The sequence below is a fragment of the Solea senegalensis genome, linkage group LG2 (genome assembly GCF_019176455.1).
Source record: "Solea senegalensis isolate Sse05_10M linkage group LG2, IFAPA_SoseM_1, whole genome shotgun sequence".
Taxonomy (NCBI): Eukaryota; Metazoa; Chordata; class Actinopteri; order Pleuronectiformes; family Soleidae; genus Solea; species Solea senegalensis.
Genome location: NC_058022.1, coordinates 21,263,861 through 21,291,233, shown reverse-complemented (window position 1 = coordinate 21,291,233; position 27,373 = coordinate 21,263,861). Strand labels below are relative to the sequence as shown.

The 27,373-nt window shown below is 37.6% G+C and overlaps 2 protein-coding genes across 3 annotated transcripts in view; one reads left to right on the top strand and one right to left on the bottom strand.

The window, feature by feature from the left end:
- LOC122785266 (inactive dipeptidyl peptidase 10-like) overlaps positions 1 to 15,691 on the top strand; it is a 280,721-nt gene extending 265,030 nt beyond the window's left edge. For both annotated transcript variants that reach the window (XM_044050998.1, XM_044051006.1), the window contains exons 18-26: positions 5,008 to 5,106; positions 5,213 to 5,282; positions 5,746 to 5,940; positions 6,363 to 6,417; positions 6,964 to 7,063; positions 7,705 to 7,763; positions 11,160 to 11,232; positions 12,278 to 12,351; positions 12,959 to 15,691. In XM_044050998.1, the coding sequence (XP_043906933.1) occupies positions 5,008 to 5,106; positions 5,213 to 5,282; positions 5,746 to 5,940; positions 6,363 to 6,417; positions 6,964 to 7,063; positions 7,705 to 7,763; positions 11,160 to 11,232; positions 12,278 to 12,351; positions 12,959 to 13,096 (863 nt within the window). In that variant the 3' untranslated portion in view covers positions 13,097 to 15,691. The remainder of the gene's footprint in view (positions 1 to 5,007; positions 5,107 to 5,212; positions 5,283 to 5,745; positions 5,941 to 6,362; positions 6,418 to 6,963; positions 7,064 to 7,704; positions 7,764 to 11,159; positions 11,233 to 12,277; positions 12,352 to 12,958) is intronic.
- Positions 15,692 to 16,767: 1,076 nt separating this feature from the next.
- The window catches only part of LOC122785298 (inactive dipeptidyl peptidase 10-like), a 35,065-nt gene continuing 24,459 nt past the window's right edge, over positions 16,768 to 27,373 (bottom strand). The window contains exons 17-19 of the mRNA XM_044051035.1: positions 23,573 to 23,645; positions 23,051 to 23,124; positions 16,768 to 18,845 (exon numbers count right to left, since the gene is read on the bottom strand). Of these exons, the coding sequence (XP_043906970.1) occupies positions 18,708 to 18,845; positions 23,051 to 23,124; positions 23,573 to 23,645 (285 nt within the window). The 3' untranslated portion in view covers positions 16,768 to 18,707. The remainder of the gene's footprint in view (positions 18,846 to 23,050; positions 23,125 to 23,572; positions 23,646 to 27,373) is intronic.

Below are 27,373 nucleotides of genomic sequence, written 5' to 3'. Positions count from 1 at the left end.
GATTAACGGTCTAAACTGCCCATTTCTCACAACTCAGCACAGCAAGTATACACCCAGCCCCTCTTCCTCTCAAAGTCAGTTTGTGGTGCTTGGTCAGGTTGGGTACTAACGTGTAGTCTTTCAGTCACATCATGGCACACATTCATGGCACTGTGATTGCCTCATGTGATATAGAAACTAATAGTAGCAGACCAAAACGTTGTGAAGTCTGATCTCTGATAACTGAGTCAGATTTGTGCTATAAGAAAAAAAATATATAAATTCTGTGACAGCCATTCTCAAGTCATGTAAACCCTTATTGAGGAAAGTGGAGCTGATATTTTCGCTGTATGTTGTGAGCTCAATGTTCAGCTTCTGGCACATTTTTCTTTCACAGCTGATGGTGCTGCTGTCAGATTTTCAGGAACACATCCACCTTTACACACCTGTTTTGATTCATGTTGCTCTTGACCTGAAATTTATTTTCTTCGGGAAGTCATCTCTCCATCTTACCATAGCAGACTCACTGGCTGCTCAGGCACCTGAGGTGAAGCTAATAAAGATACTTTGAACCTTGAGCCTTGAGCCTTGATGTTTTGCCCAAAATATGCCTGTTGTTTTGTTTTGTCTGAACCCTGACCCGTGACCCATGACAACACAGACTTTGACACTCACAAACTCATTCTGATAAGCCCCAGAAATGAGCCAATCCAAATGATTTTATTTACCTTTTCTCATGTTGAGAAATCACTCACTGCATTACAACATCTAACACTTTTTTTATCAAATGTGTAGGATGCAGAATAATCACTTCAAACTAATTTGATTGTTGAATTTTTGATCACAACTCTGTGTCCTAAACCTCTCCCTCCAGTAAACTTGGATGCAGCCTTGAAATGGATGCATTTGTATATGTGACAGATGACCAGAGGCAATATCTCCATACCTGAAACACTCAACATTGAAATAAAATGTATTTACTTGTCTTATCCCAATGATGATGCATATTTGATTTGGCAGAGATTTTATGCCAGATGCCCATTCTGATGCAACCCTCCCATTTATAGAAACTTAGGACCAGTGGTGTGCATCAAGGGGGGAGGGGCAGTTGGTATTAGCCCCCTGGTGCCCTAATGGTCAAAAACACCACATGTTAAAGTGCCCTCTTGAGTCACATGACACATGCTAAAGTACCCTCTAGAGCAGGAGTGTCAAACATACAGCCTGGGGGCCAGAACCGGCCCGCCAGAGGGTCCAATCGGCCCACAGGATGAATTTGTTAAAATTTCACACTAATCTAAACGTAATGTCAAATGCTCCAGATACCCGTGACTAAATGTTTGTGCCTTTATAGATCCAGTGTTCTGTGTAAATAGTAAATTTAAGCATGATATTGTTGAAATTGCACTTGTATTTCTCAAGAAATTTCATGTTTTGTAAAATTATCCTTCAGTAAATGTAAAACAAAGGAGAAAAACAAAGGGGTTCTTGTTGTTCATAGGTTATTATTCTATTATTTTACTATTTTTACTGGTCCTGCCCCCTTGAGATCAAATTGTGCTGTATGTGGCCCCTGAACAAAAATGAGTTTGACACCCCTGCTCTAGAGTCACATGACACATGCTAAAGTGCCCTCTAGAGTGGTAAAAACATAAGGAAGTGTCCTACTGGTTGCCATTCATACAGTATGTGGCTTCTAAAGGACAATATAAATTACAAAAAACTGATTGTTTCTAAAGGAGTGCCTTTCTAGTGGAGAGAAGTAATGCAGTGCCCTATAAGATGCCCTTTTTTGGGAACAGACCTCTCACCCCTTTTCACACAAGTGTCTCACAGCAAAAATAGACAGTGAAAATAATCTTTCTTCACAGTTTCAGAGCCTACGTCTGTCACATCTGTAAGTGTTTGTTTCAAAGTAAAAACATTCAATTGTCTTTTTTTTCTACATAGCTTTATTGTGAAATATCTGTGTGGCCTACTGATGCATTGTGAAAAGTCCTGATGTGTACTGTAGATGAGTGCATATCTGAGAACATATTTTGCAAAGGCAAAACTTATGTAAAACATAGCAGACAGTGTACATACATTCCACAGCAGGTGAACAGGGGTGACATGCAACCAATGACAGCACAGCCATCACACACTGTACCTATGTATCTAGTGTGAAACTGGTATAAGAGGTCTGGGGCTGGCAAAGAGGCGATGCGGGTTCAATATAATTGGTTGCCAGGCAATTTAGAGCTTTAAAACAATGAAAGATGTGTAAACTCAACCCTATATTATGCTGGAAGTCCATGTGAGGATATTAGAACAGCTGAGATGCTCTCTCTAGCCCTAGTGCATTCGATTATTCTAGAGGTGACACTCTGTAGCTGCTGCATGTCTTATCTGTTTCAGTTTCTTGCAGTTTTTTGAAGCCTAATTATATCAATTCTAGATTAGCAACCTTTTATCAAAGGGCTTCACAGCTGCTTAATAGAAGAAACAATAGTTGGTTGGTTTGTCCCGTCACTGGACAAGATTTCCAGACTGGAAAGAGAGCTTATAGAGGAGGTTCAGAAGATGCCTACCACAGCTTGAATAACACTAATGATCGTAAAAAAAAAAAAACATACTTATATTGAAAATACACAATATAGAAACAGTAGGGCAATTAAAATGTCTATGTAGATTCACATTGATCCAGGTCATGATCCAAACATTATTAAATCAGTGGCATCTGGACTTAAAGATTTCTTAAATATGTTTCAACACTCATTTAAAAGGCTTCTCCAGTTCTGAAACTATGGAAGTCAAAGTTATATTGGGAATCAGTGGCTTTAACAGGTTATCCATAATTCAGTGATATGAAGTGAACACAAGACGGCCATGGTTTTCACACTATCCAGCACAGTCTGCTCTGCACTGATGGGTAAATACAGTTTTCCTTTTCATATCTGGCCGCTGGTACACAACTGTTGACTTGACTTGTTCAGTAAATACTTCGCTCCCTCGCTGTCTGTGTTTGGCTTGAGAGACCGAACAGCTAGAATATGATATGGCGCAAAAGCATTCTTGATCCTAAGCCGTTTCCTCCTGGATGGTACAGACAGCCTATATAAAGCTGCTTTTTCACCAAGCAGTGCACTGCAGCACTGTCCACCATGGTACGGTTTGGAACACTAAACCTTTGCCTCTGCCTTGCATTTCCAGTTTAAGTGTGTCTGTCTGTGCACATCTGAAGAGAGGAGCTCAGGACAGAGAGCTGTGATATCAAAATGTGAGAACTTTAACAAGCTGCAGATGAAACTCAGCAATCCTGTTAAATGCAGGAGTCTGGCTCATCTTTTCCAACATGGAAATGTATCTCTGCAGTCTTATAATCAATCATTTCTCTCCCTGCCCACTTTAGAATGTATTCAACTTTTAAAGAGAATATATGTAAAATATGTATAAATATATAAATTAGCGTTTCAAACAGGTCCTGCAATCACAACTTAATGTATTTTCGACTGTGATTGAATTGAATCACAGAAATAAGGAGATTTGCTTATATGCAGTGTTAAACTGTGTTATATTCACATACATACATGACTGTCTGTTTTATTTTTTATAAACATGGAACCTATTTTGTTAAGTTCCATGTCAGCAACAGATGGGGATTGAAAGTAAAAGTGTATGTGCTTCAGAGCAGCATGGGAGAATTACCACATGATTAGAGGAGACGACAATGTGAAAATAATGGACTGAAAAACAATATGCTAAATATCCACTTGTGACACTTTCATTGTCTGAGAAGCAGTGAGGCTTTTTAGGTTTGGTAACGTTTGGCTGCTTCTGACCTATAGCGGCAGCCTATGTGGCAACGTGGATTAAGTGCTACTAGCATCTGTAATTGTATTTCACCAACATGTGGTCATTTTATGATGTAACACATATAATAAAGATTATCACAACATAGATTATCTTTTTTATCTTTTTGTCTTTATCTTGACATGGTGGGAATATAAAAGTGTATTATTATCATTTTTCTTCTTTTTGTTATTATTATCAGTATTAGTCCTGGCTGTTCTGTTTGTCTTAGAATTGAGTCGATAAATCTTTGTCAGTGTCCGCCAATCCATCATGTATTTGTATTGCATTTTTCATTGATGGACAGTAGAAAATTTAAAATTTAAAATATACATTTTATTGACTTTGATTTTCTAAGTTATATTGTTGTTGTTTTTTTTTTAATCACTGTCTGGAAGACTTGGCCAGATTGGAAGCTTCTTTTTAAATGTTCCTTTAGCACTAGAATGAATACTGGCACACATAACACATAACATACATACACCAAGAGAGAGAGAAATTAACAGCTGTGCCACAGAAAAGCAAGCAATTTGCCCAGGGTTATTTGGACAGACTCTTCATCCACAGCTGGGAACTCAAGGCCTCTAGCGGTTTCATAATGAGATGTCTATTGATTTTGGGTTTTCCATTAGAAATGCTGGATGAATTCCATTTCATTTAGCTGCTACTCAGATCACTTGAATGTGAAAAAAATGGCAGAATCACAGAGTCATTATTTATTACATGTTAAAAAAAATTGTGACTGTGTATTTCCCGTCTAAGTCTAACAGTAATGACAGTGACCAAACTGTTACGCTTTGAATGACAGTCAGCCTCAAATTATGTCATTTCCTGTCAAAATTACAAATTATATTTAGCTTGCATTATTTCTTGTCTGTGAGGCGACAAAGTATTTATCTTCCAAAGCTAAAAAAACAAGTTGTTTTTGTAAAATAAAAAAAATAAAAAGAATGTTAATGGCTTTAGTTGAAGGCACATCTATTTCATAATTTAGAAGTTTCTCCTATGTGCACCAGTGTATCCCCAAAATTCCAGATTTCTGAACTTTTTTAAATTTAACGGCAGCTCTCAGATCTTATCTCTCTTACCAGCACCTTCCATCCCGTCCTCGTATTGCTATGGGACAATTTTATGCAGCGACACTTCCACCATAGATTACAGGCAGCAGTTTTAAACCCATTGCCCTCATTTTTACAGATTACTACATTCTTGAGAACAACTCCCATCTGAAGACTGCCTTGAAGTACAAGAGGATCCAGTTGACTGATTTCAGAGTAGTTCAGATGGAGCATTTTGGTGAGAATAAAGTATTGTTTTCCTTTTCTGCTACTGTGTGCTGTGTGACACAGACACATCACTACAGTTGCAGGTACACCAACTCTTCTCTACTTTCTTTTCACAGATTTACCTTTGAAGATCTCCTACCCACCAGACTTTTCTGATGCCCGTCACTATGGGTTACTGCTACTTGTGTATGTAGAATATAGCACAAATGTACACTGACACATTTTGCTTGTTATTCTTACATGAAAGTGTATTTATCTTGCTCAACCAATAGAGAAAGTGACGGGCCCACTCATAATCAAAACAAAAACAACCTGACAGTTTGAACATAGCCCGCAGAGTAATCATTAACTTGTGAGGGAAAGGTATCTTTGTAGCATCTTGTAATTTACTCTTACTGAATGTGTCTTCATCAAACCCAGCAACACAGAAGTAACTATATAGTGAATAGCCACCAGGGGCCCACTCCTCTGGGTGCCCAAATAACAATTTAATTGGAAGTCTATGTGAAAACAAGCCTTACTTCTAACTTGTTTTACATCAATAAACCTTTGCATCAGATGTTAATGGTCTCAACAGCACTTTCAGGTCTTCTAATTTCACTCACTTATTAAGAATTTGCCTCAACAACATGCTATCTACTGTTTTCAGTGATGGTGCCCCTGGTGGTCAGGTGGTGAGTGACCGCTTCTCTCTCAGCTGGGACTCTGTGCTGGTCAGTTCTGACAACATCATCGTGGCTCGTCTGGATGGTCGGGGCAGTGGCTTCCAGGGTCAGAGGATCTTGCACGAGGTTCACCACAGACTGGGAACAGTCGATGTCCAGGATCAGATTGCAGCAGTAGAGTATGCAGTCAAACTGGTTTCATTCACACTTTACAGCCTTGAAATCTCATGTGACAAATGCAAAGAAAAAAAAAGAAAAGTTAATTCCTTCACTTAATAATTAGGCTACATTATGTCACCAGATGTAACAACTGAAAGATGAGTGAATCACCCTCTATGTTGTATGCTGATGTATGTACAAATATACACAAACAAACAAGAATGATAATAAGAAATAATTCCATGAATTCCAATAGGTCCTCACACACTTTGTGAGTGCTCAAGCCCTAATAATATTGGAATGAAAAATAATTGAAACAACAGATCGAAATTGAGTCACAACAACAAAACACTGCAAGAGTAATTATGTTGACCTGATTGCACTTAACTTTCAATTTTAGATGCTTTTCAAGTGTTTTTATTTTGTTTTTTTTTGTTTCCAGATACATGATGAAACTCCCATATATTGATCAGACGCGGATAGCTGTGTTTGGAAAGGTAAGATGCTGTGCTTGTCTGTTATTATGTTACAGTGAAGCAGCAAACATAGCAATACACACTAACTGTACAATGAAACAAAGTTGGTAACCTTATATTACTGGCTGATTGCATAATTGCGTTAATACACATAGGTGTTCCTAAAAAAGCTGCCAGGTGTCAGGAGAGTATCTTCATATCAATCTACAGACTCATATTATTGTTATTCTTGAAATTCATGCATAGTTCATAATTGCAAGCTACATAGCAACTGCTTTTGAGTTGAGAAAAAGCCTTCTTGTGCTCTGCCCAACCAACATGAAACATGCCACAGCAGTTAAAGTTATTTACCTTGATTCCCCTGTAAGATTTGAAATTGTATTTATGGAATTATGGAATTTAATTGGAACACTGCATTACAGTTATCAGATTGTTTTTTTTATTGCTTCTTGCCTTTGTATAATTGGTTTGACTGGTGTTTCAATGATATATATAAAGGTTAAATGAAAAGAACATTGGGAATACTTCAGTCAAACTAATGTTTGTCTGTTTGTTCGCTTTGCTCAGGGTTACGGCGCCTACATAACATTAATGATGCTCAAATCTACTGACAGCGTCTTCAAATGCTCATGTGCAATGTCGCCGGTGACAGACTGGAAACTCTATGGTGAGTCCAGAGTAAATGCACATTGCTGCTCTGATGTCACAGAATTCAGACATGTCTGTTGTTGTTTTATGTAGAGCTAATGTTGCTTATGATATAATGTTTGTCAAATATCAGAAAATTACAAGACCAATGTTGTATGCTTTTGAGTAGTGTATTTTTTCTACACTCCTTGTTTATATTCAAGGGAACAGATTATTTCATTTTGTCACATTTTAATGATCAATGATCATCAGCTGTACCATCTCTCTGTTGTGAACTGACCATAGAGGTTTTTAGAACTTTGACTAAATGTAATGAGCACCAGAACAGGCAACAACACACACTCCTCTCTCCTACAAACACTTCTACGACTCTCCTGTGTATTACACAGCGTTATGTAAAAAACATGGACACAGATGGATATCAGACTTTGTTATGTGCATTTAACTGTAAATAATCTGTTTTCCTCAGATATAAAGTATTGACTTTGAGGTAACACAGGACCACATCTACAGATTACAGCTTTAGATTCCAGATTTGACTCATTAACCTGTAATAGGTGTTAGTTGTTTCTACAACAAAAAACACTTTGTTTAAGTTTAGTTAACCATAATTGAATCACTCTCGACCACTGACACTGTTAAAACTTCTCATTTGCCTAGCATCAGCGTTCTCCGAGAGATACCTTGGTGTGCCATTACGGGATGAAAACAGATACCAGGTGCGTGTTTACAGCTTGCCATGCCTGTTATGAAAGCAGGAACATCAGTGACACACACCTGCAGTTTAAGCTCACAGTGTTACTGAATGTTGCTGCTATCAAAGTCAGAGGCAGCGAGGCTTTGCCTTTCCCAGTGTTTGTTTCATGCTCTGTAGGATTTTTGTCACTCATCTGTCTTTGGTAACTGCGTGCACTGGTGTGTCAGATCACATGCGGGAGTTTTTCTAAGCTGCTGCTGCAAAGAAAGGGGGCTGTCTGGCTCTCTCGGGTCTCCCGCACAGACACGCTGTTCAGCTATCAGAGGTGTTTTACACAGTGAGAGGCAGTGGGGAAAAAAAACAACCATAAACATTGTGAGCATCCAAACAACAAATGCTGCCCGAAAGCAAGCAATTTACTGCTCTCAGTACACCACTGCTTTGCATTTCCTGTCTGCAGACTGCATCTGAAACCTTTTTTTTTTCTGTGTTATTTTTATGGTAACACGTTTCATCACAACATAACAACAATTTAAAAATAAAAATGTGATATTGTGGTTTTCCATCATTTTTAATGTAATTTTCAGGTAAGAGGTTGGTAATAATTGTGCATACCTAAGGTGATAACATTACTCTTGTGGCAAAGAAAGCTTGATGAAGCACAAAGCTGGTTTACTGAATATTTAATGAAAGTGTGAGCTCTTAGAAATGTTAGAGCTTAAATGCAGTTTGAATGGGTTGTTTGGTGAAATATTCTTTGTATTTGAGGTTCTTTATACATACATGTCATATTCATGTATATATATATATATATATATACATAGTCTGTGTCTATGCATTAAACATTATATAAAGAGTATAATCTTAAAATTAAAGATTGTGTGTGGGACATAAGGTTCGTAAAGAGTGTCAGGGATGATGTGTGACAGAAGGATAACAGCAAAAGTGAAAGGTCTACTAGACAGTAGTTATGTTAGTTATTTACATGTCTACATACGTGCATATCAGTGCGATGTTGTTTTAACTGCTTATGGTGCTTTTTGGATAAAAGAGAATGATGGCAAACATTTCCTGGTTATACTGTAAATGTGGTTAATTTTAGGTACAATGACTAAATTTTGTTTGGTTACAGGTTGAGACACACAAAACACCTGGTTAGGGTAAAGGAAATGCCATTATGATATACTGTATGTAGGTATCAAGACTGTCAAACCTCCACACTGAGGGGAAGATGTTAACTCCATACTCTTACAATGTGAACTGCTTTGAAGTTACCTTTGTCGTAAGGTTAAATAGGACTTGGATTTTAGACATATGTACACTGCAATGTGTCACCGTTTGCTCCCATGTTTTTTTTTCTAAATGGGTTAGAATTATTAACCCATTTAGTTATTCTAGTATGATTATTATTTGTTACGTTTTTTTTTATTTTTTATTATTATGATTACTATTATTGCCAGCTCTGATTAACCTTAGTTTCAGTGGAGGCAGCTCCAATAAGTTTGATGTTTTTTTAAAGATGCAGTGCAGGGACCCACCCCTTTGCAGATGTGAAAGTCAACATAATATACTGTATGTATGTGTATAATTATAGGAGAGACTTCTGAGTGTGGATGTGATGGACAAAGAGGCAGACAATCTACAATCTGATTGTTGTTTTAACAACACATTTGTAGAGTAACATCATCCAGGTGCATGTTTAGACAGCAACGTTAAAACATATTCTAAACACCATTGTGAATACCACCTTACAATTATTATTTTAACAAATATGCAGCCAATATATCCTCATTATTGGCAACTGTTGTGATATGTCATGTTACTTGGTCAGAGTGTACTGTGGATATTCAAGATGGTGACTCTGTATTCATCAATAGTCTGAGGAAGAGTGTGCTCAAAACATCACTAGCAACAAAAAGTCTTTAAATGGGAGTGTTAAGGTGTGAAGATGTTTTACTTTCATTCCTTTAGGGCCTGGAAAAGATTGTGATTTGTCTTCATAGCATTGTTACATCCTTTCCTTAAAGGCACACCATGTTGTAGGGTCAAAACAAATCTGATGTTTATCCACCTCATTCCTGGAGGCACTACAGGTTAAATGATTATGGGTGGAACCTCCTGAGCAGAAGCAGCAGAACACGATTTATTTGCAGTGACAAAACACAGTTGTGGCTGCAGCAGTAACATTCAAGACTGTGTTGTTTCTGTAATGCATGAGTAAGCTGCAGTTTCAAAATTAACCAATGTTGAAACTAAAACCCAGGTTTGGTGATGTGGCTTTCGCTTGGCTCTTTGTCTGCCTTGGGTTAGGGTTAAAAATGGGACCTATGTTATTTCCCCGTAAATACTGATACCCCTCAGGGCTTTTCAGATTAATAATAAAGCACAAAGAATAAAGCAATTTAATTAGGGTTCGAGCAACAAGGTTGCAAGAACCCTATTGAAACTGGAAGGATTATTATTATTATTATTATTATTCCCCCAAATGAATCGCATTTTTGAGGCCTTTCCCATACCCCAAAACTCACAGATTTTTGTGACCGCATCAATCGTGGTGTAAATTTACTTATAATTGTAATTATAATAATAATAATAATTTAATATAATTATCTATTTATACTTAACTCTTTGTGTTATGTTAACAATTGTGTTAAATTTAGCACAAAACCCAACTGTATCTTGTTCTAATCAGAATTGGCATTAAATTGACACTTAGTGTTGAATGAATTGAGCAAAATTGAGAAACATTTAATGAGCACATCATCCATTTTGAGGTGTAACGTGTGAATTTCCCACATTTTAAATATTTCAATCATTTCCTGTGATTAGTGTTCTTCTTCAGTGACAGGACCTGCAAGTTGCACCCATAGTCCACGCAAGGTGCCATGGGCCATAGGAATAAGATGGATCAAACACATTGGCAAACTACTCTTGTCTCACTCACTTTGTTTCACACCACCACTGTCCCCTCTCTCTTGGCTATAAATGTTAAGCCTCAAATACTTGTGAATAATGTCACATCAGTGGTGATATCATCATATGGGAGAAAATGTGTTCCCTCTCAAAACAAAAGTATTGAGCGCAGTTTGAACTGACATTTGGACCCATTTGCCCAAAACCTATCCACTAAAGGTGGCTAGAAAATTAATTAACATCTGAGGCATCTTACAAACCAAACATGTATCAATCTGTTAATTAATTTGGTTATTTGAAAACACAAGAGGCAACATACTCCTATTTTGTGGTGCTTGATGCAACAATGACATTTGTGTGTTAAGGTGTATTGCTACAGCAGTCTTGCCTTTATGCATGCAATCAGGATATAAAGTAAAATAACATCATTATACAGACTTTGTATTGCTTCCCTCAGTGCCAGTTATATCTATCAGTCCCCCCACAATTTCTGATTTCCTTGCAGTTTTCCAGTGTGCTGCAGAACATCCAAGCACTGCAGGAGCAGACACTGATGTTGGTGCACGGCACAGCAGATGGTAAGAGGCACCAAATTGTCACAGTGTTTCTGGGGTGTATCACTGCCGAGAACAAAGGAGCATGCCTTTCCTGTAGGTAATGGGGCAAATGATTTTCTATACAAGATAAAAGGCAAGGAGTGTTATAGAAATTGATGCTGCAATTTCCAGAAGCAGAACTTTAAGTGGAAAATGTGGTGGTACTCCCCTTATTCAACTGTTACCAGGTAAATTAGGCAGTGGGTGCTCGGTACCAGCAAATCGTTAACTGATATATTCAACTTTTAACTTTGAACTTTCCAGACAAATTATGTTTCACTTGCATGTGGCCCAAGGGAGGTCTTCGGGGGGGCAGTCCTCAAGTAGCATACAGGCTGATGCACAAGGGAACTAACTGGAACCTACCATTCCCTGTGGACACACACATCAATGACAGACATGGATAAAAGATGGAGACCAGACATGGAGAGTTATCAATTAAATGACATACTCCTGTATTTGTTTCTATCATAACAAAACAGTAGACAATGACTGTCTATTATTTTAGACCAACATGTAAATATATATTAGATTGCAGTGTAACTTGGGAAATGGGAAACATATTTAGAAGGACCAACAACATTGATGATCTTCATATACTTACACAAATACAAACACATCCTGGAAAGGAGGTTGACGAACAAGGCAACTGGTACTGAACATACCCTGTGGACTGAACATATGCCTGCCCATCTCGCAAGGGGCAGGTTTGCGGTGCGTATAATAATATGTAGTAATGTAGTATGAGTATCACAAATTGCAAAGAGATAAATAGAACAGGACAGGGTACTATGAGCTCATGAGAAGTCCCAGTGCACAGTAAAAAGTCCCGGTACACCAGAGGCTTAAAATGAGGTACTCTGTACTGGTGCGTACCAGCCCACTTTGAGCACTGTCCAGAAGAATAAAACATTTAGCTGACCAACCATGCATGTCCAATTTGAGGTATCTCCATATTCTGATTGTTTTCTCTTTTTCTGAGTTAGTATTCAAGCTGAATGTTGTTTCTTTTTTTTCTTTTTCACAGCCAACATCCACTTTCAACATACTGCCGAGCTTGTTAAAAACCTTGTGAAAGTTGGAGCAAACTACTCAATGCAGGTGTGTAATCATGCAGATGCCATCAACCTCTCTGTATTTGTAACCAAAGTGAAGCAAGAGCACAATATACACATTTGTATACAGTATTTAAATTGCCTAGGGATATGCATGAATATATGATTATTCATTTGATTCAAAAGGTCAATGTGGCATTTTTCCTATATTATGGTACAAGAAAAAGAAAAACATATTTATCAATGATAGCATTGATTTAAAGGCTCTTCATCCTCCAATGACTGCCTAATTTGTGGAGCATCTATTACCACAAGGTGGCAACAGCAAGCATTTAGTTAATGTGCTGCATGTGTTTATTGTAGAAGTGATGGAAATGGAGAGGTTTCTTGAATGCATCGCCTTAGCTGCTCATCTCAGTTCAACACACATTACTTCCATTTGCTCTCATGCACTGTAGTTTATTCTTGTTTGCTTTTTTCTTGGAGTGGAGAGTTTCTTCTGACATAAATGCATTTAGTATAGTATATTTTACGTCTGTTATGTACACCTACACTTTTGTCCTTCCATCATATAGACTGTTGTGAAGTTAGTTTAAAAAAAAAATCATTTTGTGTCTTTAATGTACTCATTTATTTACTATTTTTCCCACCAGATCTACCCAGATGAGGGCCATTTCCTGTCTCAGCAGAGTCGCCAGCATCTCTACGCCACACTGACCAGTTTCTACAGGGATTGTCTCAAGGAGGAGGTATTACAGATGCCCGAGGAAGAGGAGGAAGAGGAGGAATAGGCAGAAGGCTTTCATAATTAGACCTTTGGAGGAGCATGATAGAATTTTGCTGAAGTCAGTAAAGACTTTTAGCATTTGGACCAAGTGTTTAACCGGACATAAACACTGGTTTAGAGCTATCTGATGCTCAAGAGTGTTTGTGCGTATGTGTGTATGCCTGTGTGTGTGTTTGTGTGTGTAAATGTGCTGAAAAGATAACTGGAGGACACAAGATTGACACTTGCGTTGCCGGGACTTGAGGCAGGAACAGTCGTCTAAACATTAAGTCATTTCAGTTTTGGAACGCTCCATTTCTTGGCAAAGGACACGAACAACTCCCTCCAGGCTCTTTGGGCTTTAGTCACCCACACTGAATCACATGCATGGTTCTTTTCCCCTACCTCCACTTTTTCCCTTCCTGCACTCATTCTACCATGTTAGTCTGCAATGTGGTAACACTTGAAAAGAAAAGAACACGGATGTGCACTTTGGATCTCGCCTCTCCTTTGGATGAATCGTCATACAAGCTTCAGTCATCTACACAGATATTAAGTCACACAACTGAGTTCGCCTCAATGGAAGTCAGTCCTGAATAAGTGCAATTTCCTGCTGAAACTCTCTGCCATCATCACCCACCCTAAATGAAAACCGTCTTTATAGGTCACACTTTATTGTACAGGGGTTTTGTGTAGACATGTATGATGCCTTATGCTGTGATAGTACTTGCTAGCATCTGTCATCATCCATTAGCAGTGTCATGTAAACGATTGTCAACTCAGGTCCTTGTGACACAGCATTGCAGTTAGTATGTCAGCTGTATGGTCAGGAATAAGTTATGAATTGTATATGAAGATAATGGGTATTGGCCACACAATTATTGCAGTTTCCAGGCCTGGGTTAGGGTTGGGGTTAGGGTTGCAAAGGTTCTCCATCTTAATATGCCATTCACTAAAAAATGCTATTCATAAATGAATTGAGTAAGGCCCAGTCCCATTTCACATTTTTACCCATATTTCGTTCTGTAACTGTCGCCACTTTTTCCTTGGTAATGATTTACAAGAGGTAGTTACAAGGTACTAACAAGGTTAAAAGTCTGACTCGAATAGAATAGAATAGAATAGAACTTTATTCTCCACCAAGGTTGAAATTTGCCTTCGGCTCACCAACCTGAAATCATGAAATGAGACATGCAGAAAGTCATAAAAACAACACACAGTTAAAATAAGATAAGAGATAGCCATATCTGAGAAAAAGAAAACAATATGTGTAACAAACCAATGCTGTCGAGCTTACTGGTCACTTTGTGAAGATGTTTCCAACAAGATATGTCCACAGTGGGAAGTAGTGCGAATGAGCAGAACTGACATTTAACAACATAAAACATAACAAACAAACAATGGTGAGAGTGAAGTAAGCATGATATCATTAGCTGTTGTTATACAGAATTAATTCCTGTGGGCATTGCTATTCACTTGTCTGCAGCAAAGCAGAGAAGCAGAGTCAGAAAATGTCTTCAACACCAGGAAATACTGGCGCACCAGTTTATGGTATGTACAATATACCTTGTTGTGGTTAGTTGCACATTATGCTAACCGATGTAAGCTTTATGAGGGTAACATTAGTTTCTATGGATTTGGCTAATTTGCCCTGTGTATTTGCAATCACTTGTAATTTGCCATGGAATCATTTTTGTGTATGACAGGAAACAAGCGTATTTTATTCCACCATCAACTGTGGCTAAACTTACTCAGAACTGTAAGACGTAGCAGAGGAAGATGTGTTGTAGAGCTTCATGTGAAACTCAACTATATTTTTGTCTTTCATATCTGAAATGTCATGCCGTTTTCAACGCTGGTTGGTTATCGCAACAACACAGCACACGATTTTAATGCACGAGTTAGGTTACATTAGCTGAGATATTCCAACTTGTGCAATTGATGCAATAGCATTTTTAAGTGTTTTAGTGCTTTTGTTGCTACAGTGCATTTTGATGTAACTTCTATCACATCACATCCACAGAGTTCACCACATCCACTGAATCACCCAACATGTGTGATGTGTATTTGTGTTGGGGTAGGGGCTAAATTGTAGGGGTAAGGGGTGAAATGGGATTGAGCCTAAATTAGATGACTTTTCAGGGCATCTCCACCGAATTTAAGAGCTTTCGTAAAGTCAAGAGACATTCTAATTATTGTTGGAGACTCCCATTTGGAGAAAAAAAAAAGGAAAATACTGAAAATCAATGAAAATTGGTGTAGGGAGATGGACAATTTTGCAGTGTCCGTAAGGTGTTTGCATGTCTACAGGGAATGTGTCAAGTGTTGCCACATTTTGTACAGTACAATAAAGCAGAGTGTGTATATAAATATATTTTTGAGATGTCAGATCTCATAGGAAGTTTAGTCTATGGGGATGGATTGATTTGACCTTGATGTGTTGTACTTATATTTCCCTCTTTTTCCTTTGAGCTGTTGATTTTCTTCTTAGGATGAATTTTGTAATGCTTCTTCTTGTTCTTTTGGCTCTTTCAAATGGGAGAGGGCAGGGCTACGGTTTTGGGATTATTGTGATTGTCCTATAGTGATGATTATAAATAAATGAATACAATTATAAAAACAAAGAGTGATGATGTATAAAGCACAACAGAATATCAAATCAATAATGACTCTTTGCAAGATTATTTGGATGAAACTTATCTTCATAGAAGTTGAGACTATACACTGAAGAACTCATGCACTTTTGATGATGAAATACATTAAATTTGAGCCCAGCATTATTCATCCCTTTTAACATACAATAAACTCTGTCCGAGCCTGAGAGGTCTGTGTCACCTGCAGAACTAAAACTATTCTAAGTTATGGCAAACAACGCAGCATATCTTTGTATAAAACGCTATAACATAGGCTACTGTACCTGGTTGAACTTGTTACTTCAACATACTGTATATGACAGTTGTAACAAACAATAGTTGTTATCAGGAACCCTGTGAGCAAATCCTATTTTGTGTTACTTTAAGTCCTATAAACATTAAAATTCAAACGACACCCCTGATTTCAGATAACTGAAATCAGGGATGTGTTTTATGCACGCAAAATACAACAAACAAACAAACAAAAAAGAAAACACTTTCTGGACTTCATACACTTAGACAAACTGTTGCTTTTTGGAAACTCAAACAGCTGCACACTACTTAACATTTTAAAAATCCATTTCTGTTTGATGGTATCTGTTTGATGGAGGAATTTCATCCATCAATAGGATCTTACTGGGACAACCTTCAGTCAGTGGTCTTACATTCCAAATTCCACTAGCATTTCTATCTATTTTGGATCAAGCACATTAAAATAACCTCTTTAAAGGAAGTCACTACACTCAAGAGGAAGTATTGTGTAATGCCCATACCAATCCAAAAGATGCACGTAGGTATGCAGAGACGGACGGATGTAAAAGAGAAGGAAATTGAGTATAATTGGGCCTTAACTCTCGCCCATTCTCAACCTCTCCACTCAACTTTGCCTGCACACATACTCAACCTAGCACAGCATCGTCCTATTTCTGCCACAAAGTGAATTTTAATGTGAAAACAGCTGCAAGATAACATCTGTCCTGCTGCTGCTTCTCAGCCCTGCGTGTGTGTGTCTCTGCTGATGCTGCAGCAATAAAAGAAAAATAAAAAAAAATGTCCAGACTGGTTTGTATCAGATGTGAATCCCAATGAATTCTCACTTTTATTGCTTTGTTGAGCACATGAGCAAACAATGCAACACACAGATAATACTATTTTTCTCTTTAGTCATATATTTTAGCTTATAAATTTCCCCTGGGGTGTAAACGTCATGCAGTTTGACAGAATCAAGCAAAGTGAGCAGCACAGGATCATGGTCTGAGAAAGATTTGTGATCATAGGAAGATATGATGACATATAGTGTCACAGGAGTCATGGTTATGGACCACTGTACAACACAACCAACCACTATATCAAGTTAGCCAAACCTTATTTCCTTCCCTGTTTGAAAACCCTTTCACATCGTGCGATATTAAATACTACATGATATCGTGTGTAGAATCTATCTGGACAGAATCAATCAAGAGAAGAAATGCTTTTGCAAGAGATCGCATGCAAGTGTAAAGTAAGACTGTCACAGGCATATGACTAAACTGGACATAAAACGTAGACACAAGAAAAAGAACAACAAAACCAAGTGCTTTGCACAACTGTACAATAAATGCGTAATTCATAAACCAATAAAACCACATAAAGGGAAGTGATGAATGTAACAGTTGATATCATATTTGTGATATGTCAATCTTCATGATCTCATAAAGCTTGAATTCGAAGTTGACACTGATGTCTCTCAATGTTGGTGCAAATATGTTTATTTCCGCCAAGTCAAATTTTTCACTGACTAATAGTAATAAAAATAGAGGAAGAAAACTCCATAATCCAATTAGATTAAGGGTTGTTACAGCAAATGAACTGAATAGAAATAATTACACACAGGCATGTGAGCTATAAATCCAGTTTTACATGAATGATAAGCTGGATGTGATGAAAACTATCATATTGTAATTGTTGACCAGGCGAGATGAGCCAGTCAAACTGACAATCGTCAGATGATCTGATACGTGAACACTGTTGGCTCTAAGGTGACAAAATATTGACTGTAATGAGGTAAAGGCACCTGCAGAAATTGGTTCTTGTTATTATGTGACATAATTTGTTATGTTATGTTTTGGTTTGCCATTCAAAATACATAGAAATAGTCACAGTAGATTACAGCTGTCCGCGAAAACTATACTCTAAACTGGAAAAATAAATTTTTCTTTGATACCCTGACATTTGTACTCAGTGCATGATACAAATACTACATACAATAATAATAATTTGAAGAATTAACAATACAAGTTCCCTTGGACTCACAATGCAACCAATGTCTCATGCTTTGACAGATCGCAGCCATAGATGGTATACAGTATAACAATGGATGAAACTGGTCAAAATACCTCACATACAGGTGCTGCCATCTCACACCTGTGACGCCATTTTGTGCCATTTTCCATTTTTGATTGGTGAATGGGGTCACAGTATACATTTCACATTCATTGTTAATTTCTTTGCAAATTCAAATGTTCAAATACAAATGAATGTGAACCACTTCATTCATTCATACTTGATAACTTCATGCATCTACTTAGTGGAAAGGGACCTTGGCTTATAACTGAGAGAGTTGCCGTTTCAAATTCCAACAGGTCAGGTGCTGTGGAGCCTCTGAGCAAGATATCCAACCCCCATTACTCCATGGACACTGATCAGGGGGTTCAGTGCCCATCAATTCTAGGAAGGTTCCAAGTAAAGAGGAATTTCCCTTTGAGTATTAATAAAATACACAAAATCAAACCAATATTTCCTTGTGTATAAACTGAACTTCAAATTAGTTCTTTAAAAGTGTAACACAAAGCTGCTGACAACAGCTTTAAGGAGGAAGCGTGTATGACCTATACTACTGCCAGCCACAAGGGGGCAATGGAGATAATTTGCCTTCAATTTTTGGGAGGCTGCCATGTGGTCCAATCTGTAAACACAATCCATCGTTGCATCTCCTCAGCCTCTCATTGTTGGTTCATGTCCAGGTCAGTCATCTTCTTTGGACATCAGCAGGGCAAAGTCCTCATCCTCCTGAAAGCAGCTCCTGAAGAAGGTGAGCACTGAGCTTGACATGTAGTATTGGCTCTTAGTAGAAGCAAATTTGTGTCCTTCATCAGGGAAGATCTAGGCAACAGGAAACAGAAAAAAACATTTGACCTTTTTATTTTCATTTCATCTTGTGGAACATAGTTTGTCTCAAATTATGTGTGTGTAGTACTGAGCACCTTGGATATTTATTGTGTTTATGTTTATAAGCTTTTAATTTCATTACATTTTTTTTAATTGCAGAGCAGTGAATCTGACATGTTTTAGCTTGAAAATGGCCCTTTACATGTGTAAAGGGCCTGTTTGTGGACTTTGAGGTTTTCCTGCTATTTGGACTTTGTGTAATTTTGATACATTTTTTTGTATTTTATTTCAGTTATGTGCCTGCTCTTGTTACGTCTGATGACCACTTGTGTCATGTGTTTCACCTGTTTAGGTCTGGTGGTCTCTGTGTTTCTCTTTGACCTCTGCCATTTTGTGCGTTTTTACTCCTTGTGTGACCTGATTCATGACACAGATTTTCACCGATTATGTCCTTCAATTTTTTTTTTTTACTTCTTCCAAGTAGAACATTTTTTTCTTCTGATATTTGACTCTCTGTATGTGAGCAGCATAGCACACAGAGTTAAGAATGGATTTGGATGATCTCTTCTGAAGATGTAGTGTTTTATGGCACAGGGAAGGAATGATTAGACTAGTCATGTTGTTTGCAGTTATACTCTGGGGTCTGGGAATCTGAGCTGCCTCGATGGTGGTTTGGGCAAAAGGAAAGGTGTTTCTCCAAAACTTGATAACAGTCACAAAATTAAGATTTTCATGCCCTGTCTAGTTAGATTTTTTGTAATTCTGCCCATGTTACCTTTTGAATTCCCTTTGCCTCCTGAGCTCATACAAATTTGATAAAATACTTTCCTGTTGTTTTTTCTCACCACCCCTGCCTTTGGTTTCTCTTTTTGAGTACAACTTTGCCAATACTTGTTCGATGTTAGTCAGACAGGAGGAGGGTTAACATGTTGGGGACTATTATCTGTCCTGGATGTAATATGCTACAGCTAATATATGTACATATATATAATGTCTCTACAGTGGAGTTTTCAGACAAATAGACTGTAGTATGTGTGATATGGTTATAAAGTTACCCAGTGCAGCTCATTGATTTTAAAAGCTGTTGGACAACAATGGAGCCTCGGGGGAGCAGAGTCATGTCACCTCTTTTATTTGATGCTTTACACAGACAAGTGTCAAAGCCAGTATGAAAGGCTTCACATAATTAAATTTGGTGACATTTCAGGGATTGTTCTCATCTCAGCAGTGATGGTCCCAACATGGGGATTGTTGTGAGTCTGGTGCAATTTATCATCTGTCTTAAACATTAATGTGTCAAAGATGAAAGCCAAGTTCAGTAAGAACTCCACTGTTCGATGTTGAGGCTGTTGATGCTGACTAAAGAAGCACTGGCAAGGGAAATAATAGATCTTAAGGTTTGTCTAAGAAAGGATGAATGTGCTAGTGTCCATAAAGGAAATGCGGTTCGACAGTGGCAAGAGGAATGGGAGATGGAACAGAAGGTCCGGCATTATCACTCTCTGCAGCCTGTTAGAAATAAGTGGCTTTCAGTGAAGAGAACAGAGAAGGTTGTCCTGACTAGACTAAAATTGGGGCATTTTGAATTTGCCAGCTATCTGAACATTTTAGGAAAACACTGAGATGGTCTGCACCAGTGTGGACACTGTTCATGCGGTCAATTAAAAAAGAATGTCACCAGTTTTTTTTATTGAAATAGCTGACTGAGGACTTCAGTTTTTTTTCCTAATTAATAATAATAGTAGATGGTTAAATTTCCTAATTATACACAAGAATGCTAACGTCCCTTAAAATAAAGATAACACTTTGTGAACACTGAATTTAGAAGCTAGGCAGCATGGCACGCATTTCTAAACTACCTGTTCATTGGTGTACCAAAATTGACCAAATTCCCTGTCAGTTTGTTTTGTTTTGCCAATTGAGGGCAGAATAATCTAGGTAAATGGTTTTCTGTGTGTTTGTGCCAGATCTCATTTTCCTGTTAAAAATGAATATGTGTAAACATGGAAAACACAGTTTTTGGCTTGTAACATCACATAATGATGCAACAGTTTCTCCTCTGTTTGACATCAGTGTGTGACATCATCACAGATGTTTACATGAGGCCAGATGCTTAAAGATCTGCAGGCCACACTCACACATTATCTAATCGAAACACTGAGATCTTTCAAGTTTCCCCACAAGACCTTTTCACAAAACTACCCACAGTAACTCTCTTTTAATAAAAGACGGTCAGCAAAGAAGAGAAAGGATTGAACATGTTGCTGTACAAGCATCATGTTAAGTGACAGACCCTTTAAAACATCCCATTAACAATCTTCATCGGATGACTGATTGGGAGTAGGGCTCTGAAATGCAGCTTCATACATTATTGGCCCTATAGGAAGATTTTGTAAAGTTCATTAGGAGTCTGAGGCCTGGTCTACACGTATAAGTTTATTTTTTAAAACTGAGGTTTTCCTACTCTGGTTTCAAAAAAATAATCCTATCCATACTTGCCAAGTTCTCAAAAACATATCCACCCACATAAGAACACACAAAAAAAACTGTTTAGTGCTTTCGAAAGCATGCCAAGTCAATAAGTGGCAATATAACCATAATTATAAAGTCTTGTTGGCCAGTCAGATGAAAAGGCAAACTAAACATCACCAGTGATGGGACTAACGATGTTAAAACTAAATGACGTTACTGGCGGCATTACTTTTTTCAGTAAAGAGTAATCTAATAAATTACTAATTCATTATTAAAGTGCTCCTCCACGTCCGAACGCAATTCCATGACAAACAATTCCTACCTAATGAAACATTCTTTCAACGTCACACACTTACACGAAATGAGTGACCATTGACGCTGGAGGAGACGAAGACAGTGCAACGCAATCAAAACAACTGCAGCTTGATTTTTCGGCCCGACACGTTTTGTCTCAAACCGCGCTTAAAAACGGGTAGCCATAACTGTAACTAATTACTTTTTAACCTCTTGAGCACTGGGCTTATTTATGCCTATGTTTTAGGTCTATAAATGCATATTTCATATTCATAATTAAATGAGTATATCTCTGCAGCCACAAGGCCTATTTTAATAATTTTGGTGTCATAGTAAAGGAAAAAATTGTGTTGAGATGTGTAAATAGCAGTGTAAGTATTAGTGGTGAAGAGTAAATGAAGATAGAACAACAACAAAATTAAAATAATTCAAAAACAATTAAAGATGAATATCTCTCTGAAATAATGGTGAATAAGCTCTAAACTCACTCAAATCAAAGTACAGCCTGTGAACATAATCAAGTGAAGCAGAACAATTTTAGTGCAAAAATTACAGACGAGGACTCATTTGTCACATTTTGAAACATCTGTGCAATTTGGATTTAACTACTTTCTTCACTTTAATATATCTATTAATGTTCAATAAAACAATTGTTGGCATTGTTTCAAAGTTCCTGCAGACTTTAATATGTTTTCCATTCAAAAAACACACACCAGCTGACTTTTCTCTCTTCTCAGGCCTGTATCTCAGCGAGAGAACGGCCTACATTCAAGGATGCTGTCATCTCCGAAATTTGATTGACAGCTTTGTTCGCCAATGAGAGGCAACCAAGTGTGCGGATGTGACACGGCTGGCTGCTGCCTTAGGATAGGGTAATGCTTCTAAAAATGTGATGACGTCACCTAGAGACGCCTGGGAGCACTTGATTTTATCACAGAGAAACATCAAAGGTAAGTGCATTTTTACAGTTGTCATTTGGCGAACGACTCTCTGTCTGTATTCTCTGGCAAGGATACCAAGTTTCCCAAAAGATTTTTTTTTTTTTAATCACTTTTTTGTGATCTTTAACGAAAAACAAGTTGCGTAAACTCCGTAAAAGTCCCCCAATTGGGGGGCCTTCGTGACAATTAATGGTGTCGGATGTAACCAAACTTATAGTGTTAGCATCTCTAACTAGACTATTAACATGCGTACACAAAGAAACAGTTTAATTTTTATTTCTATTTTTTGCCAACCAGAACAGGTTGTGAGTGATGTTCAGTGTTGGCAATGGGTCCTCTTGACTCTCCAGCTGTGTGTTTGGTCACTTTAATAATTAAGTAAAATGTATGAATGTTGTACTGTTTGAACTGACAATACAAAATCATGGTCTTGTGACTCTTCTCCTTAACAGGAAGTGAAATATAACAAAGAGAAGAAATAGCAGCAGTCACCTGGAGAGAGTAGTTGACATTTGATGCAGACATCAGTTTGACCAACTCAGCGGAATGTTGAAAATGGACTGTGGCTGAAAGAGAGAATTAAAAGTGAGATGTTACACCTTCACAGCTGGGAGCTTTATGAATTGCAGTTGTATCAAAACATGCCCAGAAAGAAGATTATAATAATAACGTCAGTAGCAAGTAGCAATGATAGAGTGGGTTGTCTCTCAACCAGCAGTGTAGAATATTCAATCATTCTATGAAAAGTACCACACAATTTTAGGGATAGTATTTTTGCCAAAAAAATGCCCATTCCTAGCTCTGTTTCTCATGATCTGGAACCATAGAAGAAAAGAGGAAACTAAGGGATTTTAAGTCACATGAAGGTCTGTGTTTTCATCTTCATCTAAAGCATACACACATTTTAAAGATGTGAGGAAATGAAATCTCACAAAATAATGCTTTAAGTGATACACTGCAGATCAAAAGCTGTAGTTGTTAGTGTCATAACATCTGCTTTACATCTCTACTCACCATCTGCTGTACCGTGAATAATAAGGAACTTCAGTGGACTCAGTGTGGTGATGTTACTGAGCATAGAGGAAATCTGTCACAGACAACAAACATTACAATTAAACAGAAGCAGCAATGGTTTGAAAATGATTTATTTAAAGCTAGTTAATAATCATTATATTTTTAAGTCAAGAGGTTGATCATACATTGAAAAAAAATAATTAAATGTCCGGTGTGTAAAATTCAGGTGAAATAATTAATTTGGCAGAAATAGAATATGATTGATGCTAAATCCTGCACAGTGTACCCTTTGAACATTCACATGGTGAATTCATAAAGTAAACTCAGTGTAGCACCGCACTATAAAATATACTGTATGCTAGTTCTTTTCCAATTTGTGACAGTAATCAATAGAGCTCCAGATGTCATGTCACGGCTTTGTTTTCACCACCATGGTGGCAGGAAAAGCTTCTGAAAAAATAAGTGGCACCAGTTCCAGTTTCAAGCCATCAGAGTTCATGTCACACTTAAAACCACAGAGATTGAGCAATATATCTCACAATTGAATATATCTGACCCTTATGATGCCCCAGGTGCTTTTCACAAGTGTGGAAACAGCCTTAGCAAACACTATTGTACACCTGCAGTGTGACAACATCTTCAAACCCCTGATAAATGTTCTCTCATCCTACTCCAGAGAACGCTTACGCAATGTAAATGTAAAATAAACAATATATTAAAGTTAGTAAGCAATGGATTCTGTACCAGATATGAAGTGCTACACAATTGGATTTCATTGCCTGTGAGGTCTCATCGCTCTGTCTTCTATACTAACTTCAAGTGTGCTTTATGGCAATGGTCCAATCTCTGATGTTTCTCGGGATCTTTGATGATCCTGCAAAATACTCTTCCCTTTGCTTAGCTTGGTTTTTGTGTCACAGGACACACAGGACACGGGACACATCTATCAAAATTGATTTTGTACCAAGTGTTGTGTAACCCAGAGTGTAAAGCCATGGATATTTAAAAATGATTAAATCAGCAATATATAAATTAAGGTGAATTCATATTGTCCATGCGTTACATAATTAATGAATTGGATCTGAATAAAAACAAGGAAAAACATAAAACTAAACCAAAATACAAATGAGAGCGCAAGAATAAATATATATGTTTTATTTTGAAAATACTACAAATGTGTTTGCTTTTGCACAGTTGTGAGATCTGTAAAGACACAGGTGATATGAGAGTGCGGATAGCGCTAAAGAGAGAAAGTTCACGTGACTCGGATGAGGTGTACAGACGAGCGGTTCGGATTATTTCCTCACGGATTTACATTGTGTTTTGTGCTGGAAAACATCATACTTTGCATTTCTATTGCCGTGTCCCCGCTCGTTGTGCTAAGAAGGACCAAAGAAAACGTGAGTTTCCTAGATAACTAGATATTACAGCGCTATCTGCCCTATTTATGTCCCCTGAAATCCTGCAGTTTGATCCACTGTGAGCTGATGGAAAAAATCGAATGTGTGCTTTTGACTGGAATTTTCTGGTGAGTTTTATTGATATGGTTGAAGTGAATTTGCACATTTTGACCTGTATGCGCTGTGTGAGCCTAGTGAGTAGTTTGTGTGTCAGCGCAATTAATAATTACAGAAATATCAAGGAGCAACATATTGAGATTTGTTCATGATTTATAGAAATTTAAACAGTTAAGTAAAATATTTAAAATAGAGAAATACTATGATCCAGTTAAAGTTAAAAGAAGTTTGCAATGATGTTAAAGGATACTAATGCGATTTTTTTATCTGTGGCCTATTATTCAAGAGGAAGAGTGTAGATTTCTTCTGCCGCTTCTCTGCGCTGCATGGCTGGTGTTAGAGTTCAGCAGAAGTGGCGAGCTAAGCTTGACGAGAAGATCCTGGGACTCTTGAGAATTGTTTTATCATTCTGGTAGGATTAGTCTTTTCTGTGATGACAATGGATTCATTGCATTTTTTTTGTTTTTTTTCTGCATTGAACTGGACATTGTCACTTTTGTCATTGAACTGACGACATATATCGGAAGACAGACTGTTTACTGTTAAAGGTACAACCTGTGACATTGTGCTGAAATTGAATGTGATTCAATTGCAACTGGTATTTCAACCGGACACTTTTATTAAGTATTTTATAAGGTATTTTGATAGCCTGTTAACTGAAATTGAATTGAATTGAGGGGTATCCCAGTACATTTTTTGTTTGGGTTTAACAACGGTATTAATCACTTGAGAGAATTTTGTAGCCTGATGGTTAAATCCTTGTTTTAATTTATATCATTATTATTTCAATTTTATGTTGCTTTACTCTTGCGCAATCAATCAATATAAATTCTTAAATCATCTTCTTACCTTGTTGACGTGTCATTTTACTATTGCTTCTCAAGTCAGACGATTGATTGCTCTCTTTTCTCCTTAGCCAAACTTAGCTTCTGATAAACTGGTCCACGAGGTGTATAGATACTTTGGTAAATATTTCTGTACCTCTCAGCCACTACCACAGCGAGCTAGGGCTGTGGTTGGTTACAGTTGCATGATGGCTCTCAGCTACCATTTTGCAGAACTTCTCCTGTCAACACCCTAGTTTACTTTCCTCATAAGAACAGCAGCAAAAGCTGTGGATCATTCATAGGAAGGGAGTGGGCAAGTGTCCTGACTCCTGCTGCTCGGTGTGTCTGATCTAGATGATTTCCTGCTGTGATCGTTATATGTAAAAGGGAAACTCAAGATATTAGTGGGACCAAACTTTGGGATTTTTTTTGGAGTTAATATTTGAAAACAGCTAACATAACAAGAGAGGGGGGTACTTATGTTTCGTTATTTGGCATTTAAAGTAAACATAAATAAGGCATGAGGAAACAAGGTGCAAGCAACTGTGATTTTCAAAATGAGTCACTGTGAAGTGAATTGTGTATGAAATGTTTTGGGTGAGAGCAGAAGCCTCCGAAAGATGCCTGTTATTTTTTGATTAGTATTATTATCAGTGTTCATTGACAGCATGGGAATGCTGGTGTCTGTATAGGTTTATTTTATAGCTTATATTCAAATGTCATGTAGTATCTAAGAAATTATTTTTCCACCAGTCCTCAGCAAACCCATTAGCCTTTGTTATTATTATGATGGAGAAGAGGCTTGTCAAAAGTGCAAATCTTTCACACTGCTATCATAAGATGGTTTGTTGTTGCAGCAGACATTTTGACAGCTTTTATTTTGACTCATCACCAGAGAAAGGCATGAATGTTGTTATTAGCAGTCCCTCAGTTACAATTTTATTTAACTTTTCTGCAAACCATGGGAAGCATCACATTTGCACTAATTATGTCAATTATATCAAACTTTTTCCAAAGACCTCCCAAATAATCCATATCACAGACTGAGTTTCTGCTTATTGCAATGTGTGGTACTCTTCGACGCTGTGGAAACGCTAGTGTTAGGTTTCTCCTCCATCATTAACTCTAATGTGTTTCTGTGTTGCTCCACCACCCGCTGCAAAACTTTACTACAAGAGAGCCATTACACTTATAAAGTTTGTCATGTCCAGTATCCATCTCCCTGTAAACTTGTCAAACATCATTGCATTGTCCTAAACTTCACAAAATGAACTACAGTCACAGCGGTGTTGTAAACAGAGGACATCTGCTGAAGTAGCAAACAGGGTGTAGCGATAACCGCCATGTTGACAGACTTTATCTATACGGTAACCCATTCTTTCTGCCCATCTTTGCTACCACAAAATCTATAATGGAAGCCTATTGCTTCAATTGTTAAAGAATCCAGAAGTCTAAAT